This window comes from Capsicum annuum, chromosome 7, assembly GCF_002878395.1.
Source record: "Capsicum annuum cultivar UCD-10X-F1 chromosome 7, UCD10Xv1.1, whole genome shotgun sequence".
Lineage (NCBI taxonomy): Eukaryota > Viridiplantae > Streptophyta > Magnoliopsida > Solanales > Solanaceae > Capsicum > Capsicum annuum.
Window position 1 is genome coordinate 162,926,131 of NC_061117.1, and position 22,896 is coordinate 162,949,026.

General features: G+C 35.5%; 2 protein-coding genes across 6 annotated transcripts; both read right to left on the reverse strand.

Moving 5' to 3' along the window:
• Window positions 1-357: 357 nt before the first annotated feature.
• LOC124885802 (glycine-rich protein DOT1-like) lies at window positions 358-648 on the reverse strand. The gene has a single exon (XM_047394046.1). The coding sequence runs from the start codon at window positions 646-648 to the stop codon at window positions 358-360; it is 291 nt and encodes a 96-aa protein (XP_047250002.1).
• A 4,342-nt stretch (window positions 649-4,990) lies between these two features.
• On the reverse strand, window positions 4,991-21,077 carry LOC107852124. 5 transcript variants are annotated; one of them, XM_047415264.1, is made up of 5 exons: window positions 20,855-21,063; window positions 20,635-20,733; window positions 13,499-13,618; window positions 5,965-6,157; window positions 4,991-5,549 (listed from the first exon to the last, which is right to left on the reverse strand). In XM_047415264.1, exons 2-5 carry the CDS (start codon window positions 20,686-20,688, stop codon window positions 5,503-5,505), a joined length of 414 nt encoding a protein of 137 aa, XP_047271220.1. In that variant the 5' UTR covers window positions 20,689-20,733; window positions 20,855-21,063; the 3' UTR covers window positions 4,991-5,502. The 5 variants fall into 5 exon arrangements, with proteins under 5 accessions (XP_047271220.1, XP_047271219.1, XP_047271218.1 ...); XM_047415263.1 differs by having other exon boundaries at window positions 4,991-5,382; window positions 20,843-21,047; XM_047415262.1 differs by having other exon boundaries at window positions 4,991-5,382; window positions 20,855-21,046.
• Window positions 21,078-22,896: the final 1,819 nt, after the last annotated feature.

The following is a 22,896-nucleotide window of genomic DNA, read 5'->3' on the forward strand; positions in this document are numbered from 1 at the left end:
ACTATGTATAGTTCAATTACAAAGTCTCAAATAAAAATATCATAAAAAAATAAATGAAGACAAATGTAACATATATGCAAAATAAATAAACATATGTAACTATTTAATTACATTAAAAATTTTGGGAGGACTACCAAAAAAAAAGGAAATCCTCCCTTGTATATAGTAGTAAAATAACTCCACTAACAACTCTCAAACTTAATAGCCACAAAATTATGAATCACGATTTATTTGATGAAAAAGGCATCATGAAAGAATATGATTTAATGATAATTGGCTTTATTTCTGTACTCTATACTGGTGAAAAACATTCGGTGAAAATGATGCTAAACCGGGAGCCTATAAAAAGAACTTTATTTAAACTTCAATTGGATTAATTGCCTCCACATCTCCATGGCCTTCCCCTGCTCCCACACCAAATCCACTACTGCCATCTTCGCCTCCTCCTCCTCCTCCACCTCCGCCAGTACTACCTCCTCCATTGCTACCTAATCCACCCCCATAGCCGCCTCCTATTCCCCAGCCAAATCCACCATTCGCACCTCTTCCTCCTCCTCCACCACCACTTCCTCCGTCACTACCTCCAGCACCATAGCCACCTCCAATTCCCCAACCAAATCCACCATCCTCCGCCACCACCTCCTCCATCGCTACCACCACTACCAAAACCACCGCCTAATCCCCCACCAGATCCACTATTCTCACCTCATCCGTCACCGCCACCGCCACCACCTCCTCCTCCTCCCCCTCCACCGCTGCCAACACTACCACCAATAATTTGTTCTACTCCGCTGATGCCAGGGAGGGATGTTCAGGGCTGGAAACTGAAAAAGGTTCCTTGCATATGTCGCTTGCACGAAAACACACACAGCAAACAAAAGAATCAACCTGCTACTCATCATCTCATTTCTTGTTAACGCTGCACCAAAAAGTCGCAAGCCTCGTTAGTAAGTACTATTACAAATATTTGGAAAAAGCCACAAAATTCTGTTTTTTTTTTTTATTGGAAAATTTAACTGTCTAAACTCTATCTATCGTTAGCACAATATAAGAATTAATTAAAAATGTGATTGTGTAGAATTAACAAGAAATTAAAATGAGAATGGCTTCTTACTTGGCTCTTACACTCGTATGTGTTTTGAGCTCAAGTGACCTGAGAGAACAGCTAAGCACTTCGATGAATAATATGAGATGTTTAGGAGGATTTAAATACTATTGATTAGTGGTAAGAGTAACATACATTGTTAATGTGGTCAAGAAGAATTAAGATCAAGACTAACGTTATGGTAATTAATTGTGTGAGAAAAACGTACATGTTCTATTAGACACTTCACACTAGTATGATTTAGTAGCCATTAAGGATTAGTACTGCTGTACAAGTAAGATGAAATATCCAGTACCTGAAAAATAGGTTAATGAGTATAATAGTTCAACTCAGCTTACATAAAATCTACAATATATATATATAAAAAAAAAATTATAGAAGTTCTTCCCGAAAAAAAGAAATTTATTTTATTCCGAATAAAATTATTGTATAAGTATTAGAAGGGATTCTAATCGCATAGTGATAAGAATTGTTGCAGCATAACAAGGTTATGAATTCAAACTGTTTAATATTCTCGTAGAAATGTAAGATATTGCATATAAAAAATTTAATGTGATTAGGAGATTAATCTACAATATTATTTTGATATATGTGAATATTAACTCCATATTGAGATTACATAGCATCCAATTCCATTTATTTGCTAAGAGGGTATTTGGATCGACTTATTTTATGTAGTTTTGACTTTTAAACTCTTTTTTATTTTTGGAGTTGTTTGGGAAGCTTTCTTTTAGGCTGGAAAAAAAATACAAAAATGAGTTAAAAGCCAAAGTTGGATATTACTAACTTATTTGGTCTGATCAATTTGAATTACTCTTATGTCTTATAGTTTGAATTACTATATTTCTATTTCTAATATGAATCTCGGTATCCATTGAGAGAACTAAATCAATAAAGGAAAAAATAATAAATATAGGCATATTTAAAAAAAAATTCACATTCCCAAGAAGTAATCAAGTAAACCATTAACAAGCAGTTCCATGAGCATCTAAAGAAAGAGTAAACCTCGCTGATTTTTAACGCCCAGATCATGATATAAAATAAGTCGATAAAGTATAAATTTAATTTCAAAAATTTGAAAGCAGTAAATGCTCAATATGTGACTCACCCGATGTCCTTATTCTACAAAGTATCTTGTTATACAACCACTACATTTATATCCTTTATTTCTCATACAAATTGATCCTTAACATGAGAATTTTCAATGCTACAACAATACCAACCACAATTGAAACACTAAACTCTCTGTTTGAATGGTGGTTTGCCATGGTATGATATAGTATAGTTATTAAGAAAATCATGTTTGTTTTGATTGTTTCTTAAAATATATGATATGACATGATTTAATCTCATGGTTTGATAACCATGAAAATCCCTGTAATCACCGATTTGGTGGTATCCCATGGTTTGCTTATTTTTTTCCCAATTATACCCTTACTTAATATTCAATAATCTTATTTTTCCCTTCATCTTATATTATTTAACTCCATCTCCTACTCCGACCTCTCACTCCACCAGCCTCACCCCACCCCACGCCCACCAAACCCCCACCCAATTTTTTTTTAATTAATATTTTAAAAACTTGTTCTTACCCAACCCACCCCCATCACCTACTAGCCCTCATTCCTTCACCAATTTCTTTTATATTTTAAAATTTATTTTTTAAAACTTTCAAGAAAATTTTCTTACCACCCCCACCCCCTACCATCTTCCCCCTCCCCCCCAATACCACACACAAAAAAAAGAATTAATAAATTTTTTTTAAAAAAATTAAAACTTTTTTTTACCCCCACCCCCTACTCCACTAACCTCACCCCTAAATATTTCTTTAAAAAAATATTTTTTAACCCCGCCACCCTTTATCATATTTGTCTTTATTACTTTATGTTAAATATATACAAAAAAAAAATTAAAATTTTTTTGTGTGTTACGAACACAAGAAAATAAGTAAGAAACAATTTATTTTCTTGAAAAATAATATTTTTTTTTGGATTTCATTATCAAACACATTCGTAGCATACACAAAAAATGCATTCAAGCTTTGTACTTGTCATTGGTGTCTAGTCTAAAAACACCAAAAAGAAATAAAAAAATTACTATAAAAAATAAATTCGGTTATATTTATTTGATCTATTATTTTATTGACTTTGTTAGAATTTACATGAATTTAACAACTTAATATATCTATATGGCATAATTATGATAAAATAGTAGGAAGAAAATTATTTTATTAACAATTATTGATAAATTTAATATTTATAATAATTAAGAGTATTTTAGTAAACTTACTTGTTACAATACAGTACCATACTGTCAAACCAAACAATAAAACTGTCATCAAACAGCAGTGAATAATACAATCTATCCAAACATTATATTGTACTATACTATACTATATTATATTATATCATACTATACAGTACCATACATTATAAAATCATGGCAAACCACCATCAGTGTAACATGAGGATTTTCTGTCTCCTTGTCTATCCAATCAAAACCGTTAACATGAGAATTTACGGTCCTATACCAAAATACCAATCCCAAGTCAACCAAATCAATCCCACCCTTGATTGAGGCTGGTAGCATGAGGATTTTAAGTCACCTGGCCTATCCCATTGGAATCGTTAACATGAGAATTTACCGTCCTCTAATCTACCCAGTTGAAGTTGCTAACATGAGGATTTCGAATCCTTCGGTCCACCCAATTGAAACCGTTAACATGAGGATTTTCAATCGGTTGGCCTACCAACACCAAATAGGAAACTTGAACATGAGGATTTCAAGTCCTTTGGTCTACCTACCTCAAATAAGAACCTTGAACATGAGGGTTTCTAAGTCCTTTCGCCTACCAACCCCATGTCGGAACGTTGAACATGTGGGTTTTGAGTTCTCTGCTTGTTATTCTCATTTTATCTTTGGGGAAAGGACAAAAACAGTACGTCAAGTCAAATTAAACTATTTCTATAAAAATAGTCATGAAATTTGAATTCCACTTTCTAGCCATTTTAGTTTACTGGCTTGTTCTATACCGTTTCTATACATCTTCTATACAATTTCTAAACAAATCTTATACATATAAATATTCTATACGAAAATTATACAATTTTAATACACAATTTATACAATAACTGTATTTTTTTTTACACGTTTTATACAACAATTATATAATTTTCATACACTTTCAATAGACTTTTTATATATATTTTATACATATACATATTTGATAGAACTAATTTCTATACATATATCTTCTATAGATAAATATTTTATTTAACAATTATATCGTTTTTATATAATTTAATTATTATTTCTAAACAATAAAAAAACAAAATATTTGATTAGTTAAAAAAAATTTATAGCAAAAAAAAATTAAATTATTTTTAAAAGGGTCGAATTGCCCAAGTTGAATATTGTATCAGTACTGTATATAGATTGTATCAATATTGTATATGGACTGTATATGGACTATGTAGACCAAAATTGCCCAAATTAGGAAATAATTATAAAACGAAAATAGTATATCCAACTGAATACTTTTTAAAAAGTTTTCAAACTTAGGTTATTTATTTTGTGTTTTTTTTCCTTTTATCTTTGCTCGGCCTTGTGCACAACAGATGCAATTGGGCCAGTATTCTCGTATAAGTTATATTATTTGATTGTAAGTATTTATCTCTACGTCAAACCTACGGCCCCCTAATCCAGATTCACAATAAATTGATGATTCAAAATTTTGAAAATCTAGCACTGTTTGGTATAAGGTGGATACCAAATTTAAGAGGGATTTTTATTTTTTATTTTTTTTGCAATCCTTCTCAAGGATTCAGTCTCACTCCAAAATAAGCAAATTTCTATTACAACATGATTCAATATGCACCAAAGTAATGGAGTGACAAATTTTTTCAATAAGAATAGTACTCTTTGAGATTTACATAAGTGTATCTCTTTGCTTCATTTAAGTATATACTCATCACAATTAATTTAGGACAAAAGCAGACTACAAAACTATGTATTAGGAAATATTTGGACAGAGCAGGAAGTTCTCCAACGAAGAACCAACCGAAAAGAAAAAGAACGAAAAATATACGTAGGCAAGTGATCTTCCTACTGTCCTCTTAACGTGCATACAGAAGGGCAATATCGGTGTCAAGGTTCCAGCTTCAGCGAAACCACTCTAGACTGCCTGTTACGCTTGGCCACCTTCATAAATACTACAGAGAGACATGATGGTGCCCACCAAGGTCGGCGAACTTTTTGCTCTCCCTTCAAGCAAGCCACTACATGAAATGAGTAGAATCAATCAAAGTGTACTAAACGATGGCAAAAATATATAACATTCTGGTCTTCCTTTAAAGCAACAGAAGATTCACTCTGTTTTGTTTATCAATGGTTTACTGTTAACAGCTCTCAACATGGTGACCAAAACCAAGTGACAAAGCTGAGTCTGCAACAACCACAAAATCTTTGTGATTAACTAAGTCATGCTTGTCATCCTTATGATTATTAATAGACTAGTTGTATTGAACTATTCAGAGGCATCCATAAGACCATAATTATGCCACAATCATATCATATTAGCAAGCTAAGAGATGTCTACTTATTTCATTTTTCCCTTTGTTTTTTCCCTTTCCAGTGCGAGCTAAGCAATATCTAACTTCACATTGAGTGAAGAGGCCTTGTACATAAAAAAGAAATCACCAAAGTCATTCATCTTCAAAGTTGATTAAGCACAAAAGATTTGAGAGCCACTTAAATTGCATTGGTCGACAAACAGAGAAGATGGTGGAAAAGCTCTGGAAAAAATTTCGTACGGGTAAAGATTACAGATAAAGATGGAATGAGGAGGGGACTAGATGCACCTTTTATCCTCCTGAGCTCCTTGCACAGAGTTATGAAGTCTCCCCATTTCATGTGGCACCTTCTTATAAACCGTAGTATCTGTTCAGTCGTGAACATAGACATACCTTCCAAGTATTCTCCATTAACACCATTCTCTTTGAAAATCTGACGATAGCCACCGAGATTTATTTCTTCCAACCATAAACCAACATCCTGTCAAAAAAATTAGCAAACATAAATCAGACATTGAGCAAGATACATTCCTTCTCATGTTGTTTATTCATTGTAAAAGATACATATATCCTAACTGTGTGGTTCATTGCCAATACACATATCCTTTCTGTGTCATTCATTGCTGCCCCACAACCACTGAAAAGAGCTCGGAAAGAACTCTATTTTTTCCAACTGTATGCTTTTTAAAATTATTCTTCTTAATTTTATTTGGGGGTTGGATTAGGGTCAAGGAAGATCTTCATCAACTGGATGAGTGTGGATTATTTTGTTTTGAACCGTGGTGTCCAGGCCATCTTTCGCGCACCTCGACTAAATCCTGGGGTTACCTGCTACCACCTCGCACAACAGATATCAGGTAACTCTCTCCGCCAAGGGTAGGACAAATGAGAAGAATCACCTAGTGTTTTTTCTGGTGTCCCGCGATTTGAACCTGAGACCTCAAGTTCTCAACCCCCTTCATTGACCACTAGATCACACCCTGAATTATAACCCTAGGGAAGCAACTATGAAGTGAATATCTGGCTCAATGTCAATGAAGTTGTGAATAACAAAACCTAAATGTCACACATGAAAGAGGACAAAGGAAAGCGTGCATATCTTGATAGGAATAAAAGACTCCTCTTCATGTACTAATCATGTCAGTACAAATCATACTTGGTACACAACAACAACATAACCAGTGTATTCCCACCTAGTGGGGTCTGGGGAGGTTAGAGTGTACGCAGACTATACCACTACCTCAAGAGAAGTAGAGAGGTTGTTTCCGATAGACCCCCGGCTTAGGACCAATAACAGTATAACCAATACAAAAAGTAAGCGCATAAACTAGTATGGTACACAAAACAAACTAACAGTATAACAAACACAAAAGATAAGTGCATAATAAGCTAGTACGGGATGCAAAAAAGCCAACACCACTAGCCCCAAAAACTACAGCCACAACATTACGAACCAGAAACTCCAGACCCAAAGGAGCACTCCCCTATTACTATCGCCGCGCTCCCACCCCCTAACCCTCTACCCTAATCCGGTCCTCCACACCTTCCTATCAAGGGTCATGTCCTCTGTAAGCTGTAATTGCTTCATATTATGCCTAATCACCTCTCTCCAATATTTCTTCGATCTACCTCTAGCCCGCCTAAAACCATCCATAGCCAGAGTGTCACACCTCCACACTGGAGCATCAGGGCCCCTCCTCATCACATGCCCGAACCAACGAAGCCTCACTTCTCGCAACTTATCCTCCACCGAGGCAACTCCCACCTTCTCCCGAATAATCTCATTCCTCACCCTATCTTTCCTGATATGTCCACACATCCATCGCAACATTCGCATCTCTACCACCTTCACCTTTTGAATGTGGGAGTTCTTAACTGGCCAACACTCCGCTCCATACAACATAGTCGTCCGGACTACCACTCTGTAGAACTTACCTTTAAGCTTCGGGGGCACCTTCTTATCACAAAGGACTCCCGAAGCGAGCCTCCACTTCAACCAACCTTCCCCAATACGATGCGTGACATCCTCGTCAATCTCACCATTACCCTGAATTATGGACCCCAGATACTTGAAACTCTCCCTCTTCTGGATGGCCTGATAGTCTAGCTTCACAACCACTCCATCTTCTTGCGACATATCACTGAACTTACACTCCAAGTACTCCGTCTTGGTTCTACTTAACCGAAAACCTTTAGATTTAAGTGTTTGTCTCCAAATCTCCAACTTATCATTAACTCTACCTCGAGTCTCGTCGATCAGAACCACAAATAACATACACCAAGGCACCTCCCCTTGAATATGTCGCGTCAAAATATCCATTACCAAGGCAAATAGAAACGGGCTAAGAGTCTATCCCTGGTGCAACCCTATCAAAACTGTAAAGTGCTCTGAATCTCCACCTACTGTCCTCACATGAGTCTTCGCACCATCATACATATTCTGAATCGACCTAGTGTGCGCCACGGGCACCCCTCTAGCCTCCAAGCACCTCCACAGAATCTCCCTGGGAACTCTATCATATGCCTTGTCTAGATCAATAAACACCATGTGCAAGTCCTTCTTCCTTTCTCGAAACTGCTCCACTAATCTCCTCACAAGGTGAATGGCCTCAGTGGTCGAGCGACCAAGCATGAAACCGAACTGATTCTCAGTGATTGTCACGATCCTCCTCATCCTCAACTCTACCACCCTTTCCCAAACCTTCATAGTATGACTCAACAACTTAATACCTCTATAGTTGTTACAACTCTGAATGTCTCCCTTGTTCTTATACATTGGAATCATCGTGCTCCACATCCACGCTTCAGGCATCTTAGCAGCTCTAAAAATAATGTTAAACAACCTTGTCAACCACTCCAGACCTTTCCCGCTAGTGCTCTTCCAAAAATCTACTGGAATCTCGTCTGGCCCCGTCGCCCTACCCCGCCGCATCCTGCGAATAGCTCCCTTGACCTCCTCAACCTCGATACGCCTACAAGAACTATAATCGCGACCCTCCTCAGATATCTCAAAGTCTCCCAACACAGAACCTTTGTCCCCCTCATCGTTCAAAAGTTTATGAAAATAGGACTGCCACCTCTCCCTAATGAGGGCATCCTCAACCAACACTATACCATCCTCTCCTTTGATGCACTTCACTTGGTCAAGGTCACGAGCCCTCCGCTGCCTGGCCTTGCCCATCCTATACAACTTCTTATCTCCGCCTTTCTCCTCTAAAACCGCATACAAACTCTCAAAAGCTGATGTCTTAGCCGTCGTAACCGCTAACTTAGCCTCTCTTCTAGCTACCTTATACTCCTCCTTATTCTTCTGCCTTTCCTCATCATCCTTGCTCCCAACCAACTTAGCATAAACCACCTTCTTAGACTTCACCTTTCACTTGACCTCTTCGTTCCACCACCAGTCTCCTCGATGTTTGTCAGATCGACCTCTCGAGACACCCAACACCTCTCTAGCGGTCTCCCTAATGCAACTGGCAGTCGTCTCCCACATATTATCCACACCCCCTCTACTATCCCAAGTCCTCTTACTCTTCAACTTGTCTTCCATCTCCAAAGCACTAGCCAAAGTCAAGCTACCCCACTTAATCCTGGTCTGTGCCTCCCCACTTCTCTTCTTTTTGCCTTTATTAATAACCAAGTCCATCACCAACAACCTATGTTGAGTCGAGAGATTCTCGCTAGGTATGACTTTACAGTCTTTACATAGCGCTCTATCCCCTTTTCTAAGAAGCAAAAAGTCTGAGTCTTGGCCACTGAATTACGAAACGTAATAAGGTGATCCTTCTTTGGAAAGCTCGAATTTGCTATCCACAACCCAAAAGCCCTAGAAAAATCCAACAGAGAAACTCCTCCTTCATTCCGCTTACCAAAACCGAAACCGCCATGCACATTATCATACCTTCTCAACAAAGACCCAATATGCCCATTGAAATCCCCTCCCATGAAAAGCTTCTCAGTGCTCGGGATGCTCCTCACCACCTCATCTAAAACCTCCCAGAATTCCTTTTTCTCCTCTTCGTCCAAACTTACTTGCGGGGCGTAAGCACTAATAACGTTCACCGTAGACCCTCCCATGACCAACTTAATAGACATCAGTCTATCACTAATTCTCTTTACCTCTACCACCTGCTCCCTAAAATCATCTACTAAGATACCTACCCCATTTCTATGTCTCACGCTACCCGAGTACCACAACTTATATCCATCCACATCTCTCGCTTTAGTGCCTACCCATTTAGTTTCCTGAACACACGCTACACCAACCCTCCTCTTTCTAAGAATCTTTACCAGCTCTATAGACTTACCCTTGTAAAGTACCGATGTTCCAAGACCCAACTCGCAACCTAGAAGCTCCCTTATCCCACCTAACCTTACTACCCCTAGCCCCTAACCCCAAACTCAATCCTAGACCCGACCCAGACCCAACACCTCCTAACCTTGACCCCGACCCCGACCTATGACATGACCCTAGTCTACCATCGCTAATCACAGCCACTATTCAACAAAGGTGGATCAAGGTAAGGTAAAAGGGCACAATAGTTAAAATGAAGTCAATAAAGGAGCTAGGGGCACAGACAACAATCTATAATAGCAACAAAACCAATAATATAACGCAAATTTTGATAAACAATAGTCAATAGCAAGAACTAATACTACCACAATTAATGTATATGCTAGTACATCAAGTAACAGAAATCAGACATGGTAACACACTCCAAAACTACTAAGAATAATAAAAAGATTCACATGTAAAACACTATTACAAAGTACCCAATCAACAAGAAATTCGACATCCACAACCAGATAATCAGCCAAAGACGCTACGAAACAAGAATCCCAACAAGAATAGTGGTGAACACTACCAGTAGCAGACCCTAAAAATCAAGAAAGTTATACACAACTAGAAAATATGGATCGTGTGCACCTGATCAAAGCTGGATTGTGTCAGTATACTTGGTTGAGTTGTTGGATTCCAGCAATTTGCGGTAGAATAGTATCGCCGGAATAGTGTCACCAGAATAGTGTCGTCGGAATAGTGTTCCTGTCACCTGAATGTCGCCGGGTAGAGTCGTTGGAGCATCTTCTGAGCAATGTCCGGTGCTGCCCACTTACACCGTCGTCGGAGTCGAGCCGGCGGAAGCCCTAGTGCCGCCGGCGATAGCAGTGCCGAGAAGGGGAATTGGGGAAGGGAGAGAGAAGGGGATAACGAGAGAACTCGGGAGAGAGAGAATGGGGGGAGAAAGGGAGTAACCCTGACCCATTTCCGGCACGTCTACGTCGTCGCCGGCATCGGATTCAGCCGGTCAGTCCAATTATGCGGAACGCAAGGGATTATTAGCTCAAATACTTGGTATAGCTTCTACTCAAAAGGATTTGAAAAAAAGAGGAGAGTATCTACTCAAAAGTCACTTAGTTTCAATTCTCAAGTAGATAATTAATCAGGCACTTCAAGGAATCGATTCTAGCCTACATATGTACTTCCTTTTCAAAGAATGATGATGAAACTACAAATCTCTTTAGATATTCATCGATGCTTCCCCTTTATGAAATGAGTTATAACCTCTATTGTAACATGATCTGCTCATCAGACATTGTGGGGATTATATATGTACACACACAACAATATATTGAAATTTTCAAGGATTTCATAGCAGCTAAGTTACTCAGACTCTTCGCTTTCAATGCTGCACCCATGTCGACATGACATGGTTGTGGGATCCATACCCAATCTGGTCAACCTATTTTGGGTACGCTGACCAAAATTGACAGGGGAAAGTCTGATTTGATGATTTTTGTAATCAAAACAAAAGCTAAGGTGATATTGAAGAAAATGGAATATTACCTTGTATATAGAAATTTCTGTGTTAGTGCGTTTATCTCCTTTCAGGATTCTCCTTTTGACCAATATTTTCTCCTCAAGTTTTCCACATAATATCTCATAATTTAGGTTTTATACCTCTATTTTTTCTTATAACCGTGGTGTCCGAGCCAGCTTGTCCTCAACAACCCAGTATATTCCCACAAAGTGGGGTCTGGGGAGGGTAGAGTGTACGCAGTCCATACCACTACCCCTAAAGAGATAGAGAGGCTGTTTCCGATAGCTTGTCCTCACCTAGACTAATTCCACGGGATACCTGCTACCTCCCACCAGCGTTAGGTACAAGGTAACCCTGTTCACCAAGGCTGGAACAGATGGGAAGAAATCATCTAGCATTTTATAACTCTAATTTTAGATACTGTTTGAATTATTTTTAGCCAAATCTCCATACTTACATTCGTACATGGATCCATATTCCTAAATCTTAAAATTGAGATCACGAAGCATCCAACCTCTAGATATGCACCCGTATCGGACACCCGCACCCGAGTCCGAGCAACTTAGCACAGCAGATCTAAGAATTCAAGATAGATTCAATTATGTGTCTGTCCATTTTGAAGAATGATAAGCTCCTATAAACCTATGACAAATTGATTTTTATGTCACTACTTAAAAGGTAAATACGGCTATGATAGATTCTAACTTGATACCTGGAGGTCGAAATAAGCTTGCAACTTTGGCAATCGTTATCTACATGATTGCCAAAGTCAAAATGCTTAAGAGGTAAATAACGATGTCTACCGCACCCTTTTATTTACAAGGTATATTTATATACATTATACCTCCCTCAGAAGAATGACGAACTCCCAAGTCCTAACTGTATCTCTTAGCCTTGCATGGAGCTTGAATCGGATTGTATGAATTCGATGCAGTGACTAAAGAGGTAAATAACGACACCTGAAGTCTACCTCACCCGTAAAATTCAAATTTGCTATAAAGCTTTACACCAAAAGGCTTGCACTTTTGGCAGTCATGATATACATTATACTCCACCTATCCAATAACAACTGACCTTAGTTTAATTTATGATTGCAATTTAAATGATTATCTTCAGCTCTTGATCATCTGAGCTTAACTATTTCTCCATTAATCCTAATTAATATGGCAGTCTCTTTCTATTCTGAGAAATCCAAAAACATTTAACAATTTTCCTAAAATCCCTTCATCCAAATTTAGGTGTTTCATCTAATTTGTAGCAATTATAAGAGCTCAAATTTCATTTTATTATAAAAGTACAGATAAAATTAAGTAGTGACACATTAAGTAAAGAAATGACGCATTAAAAAAAAAATTCTTAAAAATAAATAGCAAATAAAAATGGATGATACAATAATATAAAAGTTGATGAATATGAGGGCGTCTTTTGATTATGTAATACAGGTAGCTACCACAAATTCTATTGGTCTACTAAAGTAAGCCTTTCATAATGTAGATGCAGAGAAGTGCGGTTCAGCAAATCACTTTTCAAGATACAAACCTTGAAGGGAAAGTTGGATGTTAGTCGTTAAAGTAGCAGCTCCTGTTAGTGATATAGAAAGAAAAAATCATCACCATGTATCAACTAATGCCTCCACCATCTAAAAGAGCGAAGTCCTCCACTTTTAGTTGAGGCCCGGAGTCCAAGTAATATTTTCAAGTTTAAATTCTATCTTAGCACACATATTAGTTTCTTTTCAAGTAAAAATTTTTTAAATGTGAAAATCAATTCACAAAGTAGACTGAGGCATGTATGTAAGTTTTGGATAACTCATGGTTGAAAAACGATAAGCATAAACCTGACAAAGAGTACAAGTAAATGGAGCTAAAAGTGGAAGGCTCATTTGATTTTTTACATTTCAATATGCTATAAAATAGGGAGGAAATGGAAGAATATAACTCAATTATTATTAAAAAGATGATAAATTGTATTCCCAAAAATAAAAGGCAGCATGTGATTGATACCACTTGTGTTACACGATACAGTTTTAGTTGGAAGGGATGTACAGGATACTCCATTATGATGACATCTCCGTCACTATTGCTGAGAGATTCAAGAAGGACAGCAGAGTTACAGCACCATATCTAGTGAAAGAGCAGCACAAAGTATATTACATGCCACCATAACCTCTAGACTATTTTACCAGAAAAGATTTACTACCCACCTTATCATTAAAGCCACCATATATTTTGAAATCGAACAAGCTATTTCTTTAGAAATACAAAGCATATTGTAAATCATCCCAAAAAGAGATAACTTTGTAAATCATCCCAAATAAACACAAAGAGAACTATTTTATCTTGTATCACTAACTCGCGACTATCTTCTTCATAAGATCAGTACCAGGCCTGCTCATTTGCTATCTTGAAGGTCACACAACCCAAAATGACTACATATTCTTGTGTCCCATCTTAATGTATTCCTTAGCTACTGAAGACTAAAGGAGGATTAATATGTAGCAAAGGCTGGGCAGGTTTACATTTCCTGATGCATCTTATCCAGGCAGCTAACTAGCATCTACAAGATATCATTCTTGATGATCAGAATTCGAATTTTGTGGTGTATCTTTGCCAGGCAGCTAACTTGCATCTATACAAGATAGCATTCTTGATTATCACAATTACACATGTGAAGTCATGTTCTTACTCGCTGAACTATCTTCCACCGCCTCCTAGGGGTCCTGGTGCAAGTTCACCTACAAGATAGCATTCTTGATACCCTCAACATGAAAGTTCACCACATAAAGGCATTTCCTGTTTAGTGGCTACATGGAGTTGCAAAGACAGAGGCGGACCTACCCTATGGTACTTGCTGGCAAGACACTGGTGCAAACGACGAACTAGGATTTGAAGTGAATGCAATTTTGATTTCAAACAGGACATCAAACTCAAGCTAATATACAATAATAACTAGACTAAGGAACGAGTATCTATATATTTTTAAAACATAACAAACCATTCACAACATATGAATATAAAGATTATGATTGCAATCGAGGACTTGTCAAATTTTGAAACAATCAACAATCGCCTCACTAGGTACACTTTCAAATACTTTATCCTCTTTCTAAATGAATAATCATTCAAAAAGTCTCACCAAATTTGCTTTTCAAGTTCTTTTAAATAAACTTCATTGAAGAAAAAGATCTTCCCATTAACAACATTTGATATCAAACTTAACAAGCAAATAAACAAGTATGCAGATTTGTTTCAAAACTGTCTTTGAAAGATCTCCAAGTTAGAGAAGCATTGTCCACTTACCCCCATACTCAATATAGTTGTTAAGCTCAAAATTGAGATCTTAAAGCATGGAAAGACTTGAACTTATTTGGATAATATGTAGCAAGTTTCATATCTTGTTTTTATCATAATTGCAAAAGAATCATCGAGGCTCAAACTAGACATATCAAAAAACAAATTGGTATTCACCTCATTAAAAGTGTTGCTGAGCTCCGAAAATTGCAAATCAATAAAAACATAAAAAACGTTTATACAAAAATGATGAGAATATGTAACAGTTTAGCTCTTACTGTCCAAGACCATACTTCTCATCCATTTCCGGAATCACAATACCATGTTTGTCACAAAATGAGAAGACATCAAAAAGAATCCCTCTTGATTGCAATTTTCTCTTAGTGAAATCAGCAAGATTCATAATGCTTACAATATCTTGTTCTTTTCTAAACCATGTTTAAATCATATGTAACTGCCAACATTTTCAACATCAAATATACAAATCCACAAGATCTTATTTCATCCGCTAGACTTTTTATCAATACTTTCTCAAGATAATTTGAAACCTCATAAGAACATGCCAATAAAGAAATAAAGTTACAAATTGTTTTAAAATGAGATTCCTAACAGACATCACCTCACCTTTGAAGTCCAAGTTCTTGATTTCATCACTTACCCTGTAAACTTCATCAAGCACTAGTAATTCCTCTATTTTATTAGCTTGATCATCTCCCTATGCTTAATAGAACCTCCAACAATATTATCCACATCAGATGTTTCTTTGTAATAGCTACAAGAGTTAATTGTAACAAATGAGCAGAACAATGTATACAATCTGCCGAAGGAGTGTCATTCAAAATCAAAGTTGTAAGGGCAATTTTTCTCGTATGTTACTTGCTCCATCATAACCTAGTCCCCATATTTGAGATGGACCCAATGAATGGTCTAAAAGAAAAGAATAGAATGCTTGTTTTAATGACTGAGCAAATATATCTTTAACCTGAACAAGACTAAGGAAGCACTCAATAAGTTTACCTTTTTGTTAACAAGGGCCATTTGTTTTTATGAGAAACATCACCTAAATCCATCAACCAATATTTCAAAGTAATACCCATCCAATTCTTCCAAAATTGCTTGCCCGTTTGGATCACAATACCTTTTGGAACATATGGATAGTCATGGCGTTATTTTTGGAGCTTTTTCTAATTCAATATTTTTCACACGTACTTCTTATGTACATACAACTTTATGAAACCTAAAAAGTGGTCTCTTTCGGCAGAAGTTTCACTCTCATTATGACCCCGAAAAAGGCGTTCCTTCTTTCAAAAAATATCTTAGCATATCAATGGAAACATTCAATAGAATTCGATACTCACTTTGATTTCCTCATATTGCTTGTCAAAAAGAAGTTCAAAAAGATTGTGCTTGATTTACTAAATCTGACATCATCTTGAAACACCAAGGGGACCCAAAATTTGAGTGTGGAGAGGGTACCAATGCAAGGGCGGAGCTATAGTGTTATGTATAAGGTCCGGAGAACCCAATAATTTCCCCCAAACCCTGTATTTGTATGAGAATCTGTTGAATAGATAAAGATATTTACCACTGAACCCAGTCATGAAGAAGAAGACTAGTGTTTCAAGATGACGTTAGATTTGATAATCAAACACAATCTATTCTAACTTCTTTGGACAAGAATTTTGAGAAAATTAAAAATGTCCATCAAATTTGCTTGAATGTTTCCATTGATGTGATAAGGTTTCTTTGGAAAAAGGAATGTCTTTTCAGGACAGCAATGAGAGTAGAACTTCTAAATGAAGAGGGCACCTTTTAGATCTCTAAAATTGGTATGTAGATAGAAAGTAAGATAGTGAAAAATATTGTATTAGAAAAACCTCTAGCAAATAACACCATGACTTCTTCGGGCATTTAAAAAGGTATTGTAAATTCTTGTGCAAAAGAACTAATAAAGCAGTTATGAAAGACTTGAATGAGGATTACTTTGGATATTAATTGATGAGCTTAAGGATGTCTTTCATAAAGAAAAAATGGTCTTTGTTCTGCAGTATGTCAACAAAAAGGGTAATCTTATTGAGCGTTTTGCTAAGTCTTGTTCATGTTAAAGATACATTTGCTCGATTATTGAAATAAGCAATCTATTTTTTGCTTTTAGACCAGTCATTGACTCCATCTCAAATACAGGGACAATGTTAAGATGGAACAATTAATATGCAAGAAAAATTAATGGTCTTAAAACTTTGATTCTAAAAGATACTCCTTAGGCATATTGCATACATTATTTTGCTCATTAATAGAAATTAACTCTTGTAACTGTTGCAAAGAAACATTCTAAAGTGGATAGTTTCTTTGATAATCCTGCCAATAACTTGAATATTTTTAGAGGTTTTATTACACGTAGGGTGATGATCGGGCTGAAAACAACAGATGTTACTAGTGCTTTATGAACTTCCATACATGAAGTGAAATAAATCAAGAACTTGGACTTCAAAGGTTAGATGATACTCGTTAGGGATCTCATTTTAAGACAATATGTAACTTTATTTCTTTATTCTCATCAATTGTTCATGCAATTGGAGTTCTTGCTATGAGGTTTTAAATTACCATGAAAAAACAATGGCAAAAAGTCTAGTGAATGACATAAGATCTTATAAATCTGTATATCTGTTGTGTTTGGTGTTGAAAGTGTCCACAGTTACACATAAATTGGATGGATGTCTTTGTAAAGAAAAGATCGATATATTTGAAATGCTATGAAGCTTGTTCATTTCAAAAGAGAGATTCACAATGGATGAGGGTTTCTACATGGAATAATTTGCTCAAAAATGTCTCCTTGATTTGTGACAAGCACAGTATTGTGATCCCAAAAATTGATGAGAAGTATGGTCTTGGAAAATTAAAGTGTAACTGCAGGTCCTACATATTCTCAGCATTTGTAGTAACTTATTTATGTTGATATCGATTTGCAACTCTTGGAGTTCAACACGTCTTAATAAAGTGAATACTAATTTGCTTCTTGATATAACTAGTTTAAGCCCCGATGATTCTTTTGTAAATTGTGATAAAAATAAGATCATGAAGTTTGCTACATATTATCCAAATGAGTTCACTTTTTCCAAACTTGAAGATCTCAGTTTGAGCTAATAACTATATTGATCATATGCGAGAAGTGGACAATGGTTTCTCTAACTTGAATGGACTTTTGGAGAGCTAAAGAAATTGGTTAAACAAATACAAACATAGAGACTTGTTTGTTTGTTGTTAAGTTGAGTTTGATATTGCCTTTTCATCAATGAAGTTTATTAAAAATGACTTGAGACGCTGAATGGTTGATGGCTTTTTCAATAATTGTTTAGTTTGTTATAGAGGATAAAGTATTAAAAATGTACATAATTATGCGATCATTGATTGTTTTCAAAACATGACAAGTTATCAAGTGCAACTGTAATTGTAATCTTTATATTCATATATTACGATTAACTGGTTCATTACTTTTTAAAAATATGTTGAATATCGATACACGTTCTTTAATCACTTCAAATCCTAGCTCTGCCTTTGTGTGCAAAAGGAAAAAAGGTCCCGCTAGCTACAATATGTACTATATGGGATAAATAACAACATACCTAGTATAATCCTACACGTGAGGTCTGGGAAGGTAAAGTATATGCAGACCTTACCACTACCTCGGGAGGTAGAGAGGTTGATTCGAAAGACCTTAGATTCAAGTGTAGCAAATTTAAGTACAAAGAAAAGGAAAACAATAAAGAAAATATAGCAGTTAACAAGGGAACAATGCAAAATCTACCAAGAATAACAATAATCATCACAAAAATAGTGCGATAATCAAAACACTATAACAATAACAATGATAGATATCATAAGCTACTATAACCATAAGCTACCATATAGTGTACGACAACACTCCTACCCAACTAACCTTATACTATAATACGCGTCCTCCACATCCTCCTATCTAAGTTCATGTCCTCAGTAATCTGACTATGCACAATGTCTAGTCTAATAACCTCTACCTAATACTTTTTTGGCCTAACTCTACACCTCCTCATACCTACTATATCGAACCTCTCACACCTCCTCACAAGGACATCTGCACCTAACCTCACTACATGTCCAAACCATCTCAATCTCGCTTCTTTCATCTTATCCACCACGGAGGCAACTCCCACCTTATCTCAAATAAGTTCATTCTTGATCCTATCACACCTAGTATGCCCACACATCAACCTTAAATGAAGTTGCTAATCAGCCATGGTCATATAAATGGATCCATAAAGAGAGTCGTGAAGTGAACAACCTATATACTTTTAAATAATACAAAAGCCTTCAATCCTTAAACGTCGCACAATGGATGGATGACTTTGCTATTTTATGTAGGAGAGGAGCTAGAAAAGATTTCATTACTTTCCAAAGCAGTAAGTGTTTTGTTTTTTTAACAACTGTGGTGTCTTGGCTACCTTGCATGCACATCGACTAATTTCATGTTTTGCTTACAACCTTCCACCAAAACTAGTACCGAGTAACTCTATCCATTAAGGCTTGGAAGTTGGATTGATGGGAAGAATCACCTGGTGTGTTTGCCTCCGTTGGGGTTTTGAACCTGAGACCTCATGATCCTCAACCCACTTCATTGACCACAACGCCACACCTTTGGGAACTTCATTAAGTGTTCCTTTACTGTGGCTTGTTGTGCATTTCGCTTCATTTTCTTTGTGGTCATTTCATCTTATTGTATACCCTTTCAGTGATGTTCTTATGATTCGTCTGTCTATAACATGGACAGGATTAACTAATTCTTTGGACTGAATAGGACAACAAATAACATAGAGATGGAGATTTTCGTGGTCCAGCCAACATGCCTCACGGACTAGGAGGAGTAATCCTACTATATCAATTCTCAAGTGTATAATGACAACAAAACATTAGAGACAACACTCTAGTTAACCCATAAAATAGCCAAGAGAATTTTTTTGATAAAAATAAAATAGCTAGAAGAATATCTCACTAATTCTCCAAGAGGAATTTCAAAATAGTGTTTCCCAACATTCAGTTCTCCAATATTTTCTCATCTCTCTTTCTATCAAGATTTTCTTACTACACTTCTAGTAGAACTTGATACAAGCTTAACGGGAATAAGGAAAAAGTTACCTCTATTTATTTTGCAACAACAACAACAACATACCTCTACTTATTTTGCATATAAATAAAACCATACTTATTTTATCATCATATTTTGTTATTCCATCTCAATCAAAAGTATCAAAATTTATCTAACTCGATGAAAAACATATATATATTTACGTACTTTAAGGACACTCAGGATTGAAGTTGTCTTTAAGAACATAGACACTCTTTCACTCCCTTCACCAGTAACCAACCTATAGAATTCTGTACATCAGTCCCCAAATGTATATATGCATTAGCAGAATTACATATTCCTTATACAGACCAAACTCAAAAGTTCAACAATAAGAGCAAAAAAACGATGAACAAATTGCATTTTTTGAACTTATGTCACCTACAAATCATCAGATTATCAAGAGAAACCCATCATATACAACAACTACAACAGTGAGACACAGAAAAAATACAAACAATACAACAATATACCCGGTGAAATCCCACAAGTGGGGTCAGCGAGTGTAGAGTGTGTAGAGTGTACGCAAGCCTTACCACTAAATCATGTAGGTAGAGAGACGAAAGAGCCACAGAAAGAAACAACAAAATTCTACATCCAGTAATCATAAAACTCCATTACAAAATCATGGTATCAAAGCTACTCCCGAGATCTGGAATATGGATGAATCAAAATTAGTGAAGAATCTCATTACCTCAACAGTCCAAATAAAGAAATCCAGAGGCTCTGGTGGCCTTTCTTTGCTCATAGAGTCAAATGGCAATTCCCAACTCAAAAAAAAAAAAAAAGGAAGCTGAAATTTCACCAAAGAGAAAATCAAGATTAGATCAAAAAGATATTTTTTCCCATTCACAATAATTAACTAACTACCAAACAAACACCCCTACACATAATTAACATACCTAATCACCCACCTGTTTATTTTTATTTCACTGTGCCAATTGAGTTTTTTTGGTTTTCTATGTTTGTAGCAAAGTCAGATCGAGATGGGAGTGTGTGAGAGGGGAAAAGTGTATTGGGCTTTTTGCTTTTCTTGATTTTACTTGAAGGTGTAACGTCAGCTGTGCTTTTTTGTAAGCATGGGGTCCATGTATAGGCCCCGTTGACCATTATCAGGCATTTGCTGAATTATTATATGTCTGTTTATTTTAGGCTTTTTATTTGCCTTCTGCTTCCAATACGCGATTTCTCCGTCACTCGTGCTGCCACGCGCACTTGGTGATGGAAATGTTGATTATGGGTGTGTTCGGTAGGATGAAAAATGTTTTGCGGAAAATATTTTTCTATTTTTTCTTGCCTAGTTGTAATATAGCTTTGAGAAAATATTTTTTAAAAAAACTTATTTTTCTTTATTTGAAAGAAAATGATTTTCGTCATGGGCCAAGAAAAGTCATTTTCTAGAAAATGTTAAGATGTGACTTATGGAAACTTAGAACCAAAATATGAATAAAATGATCAAAATAGGTCACCTATTTAATAAGTTATCAAAATAGGCTAAATATAATAATTTATTATATTTTATACCTTTTTTTTAACGATTTGGTATCGAATGTGTACAGTAAAAGAGTTTTAGTAAAACGTAGTAATAGTTTATTACGTTTTACAGAACTTTTTTATAAAACGTAATAATTTATTATGTTTACATGATTTGACATAAAAAGATGATGTGATAGTACACTAAGTTTTTAAAAAAAAAAATTATAAATTAAAACTTTTTAAACTTTTATAAATTAAAACTTTTTATTACAATTTATAAATTATAACTTTTTATTACGTTTCTTATCAAAAAAAAATTAAAAAAAGTTATTGCTTCGTTATGTCAAATCAAGACCATCTAGTTCACTCTTTTTGACTTTTTCTTTCATAAATCGTATTAAGAAGTTGCTTTTTAATAAATAAAAAATAAAAAATACTTAATTATAAATTTATTTTATTAATATGTAATAAAAAAATTACATTATTTTCTAAATTTAGTCAGATGAATGTATAATTGTTGATGTCACATCTCATACAAATTGACCAAATGATTAAAAATGTGTAGTTAAATATTATATTTCAGAAAATATATTATATTTTTAATTAGAGGACCACATGCTCATGTAAAGTTAAAATTTAGGTTAAAAAAAATATATTTTCTATTCATCAACCAAATACCATGAAATATTTTTTGAAAAATATTTTCCACTCAACAACCAAACATAAGAAAATAAGTAAAACACCAACTTATTTTCTATGAAAATATTTTCTAGAAAAATATTTTCCATCGTACCAAACACACCCACATGAGTAAAAAAAATAAATTTAAGATTGAACTTTTTTATTTATATATACTAATTTAGGATGCACGTTTTGCATCTGTGTTTTATGACAACTAATAAAATTACTAAAAAATATTAATTAATATTAACATAAATATTTAATTTATGTAATGACTCTTTCTGTCGTTATGTATAAGTCTCTCGTTTAAAAATTTAGGCTAAGATTCTTTCTGGATTTGAAGTTATAAATTTCAGGTTAGGTTAGTTTCGAATGAAATTTGAGTGAGGTGCGGTCTAGGATAATTCAAAATAACTTTGGTATGTGTGATAGTGTTTGACTTAATTTCTAGTCATCTAAGACGATAACGAACTCGTGAAATTTTATGGAATTGAATTCGGGTAAGTAAAACTCTCAGAATTGATCTTAGAATAAAGGATAGTGTTTGGGATGTCTTGAATTTAAAGTGTGTTGTAGAAATGAATTATTTGGGGGAAAATTGGACATTTTGTCCCGTCGACTTTGCTATAGCAGCATGTCCAAAAAAAATCCCACTATAGCAAACGTTCAACGCGGTCAAAGGTCATTATAGTGACATAAATTGTTATTTTATCCTTAAAATGATTTATTTTTTCTAAAAACATGTTTTTGGATAAAGGAGAGACGATTTTGGGTGAAAATCATTAGTTATCCTCGTTTT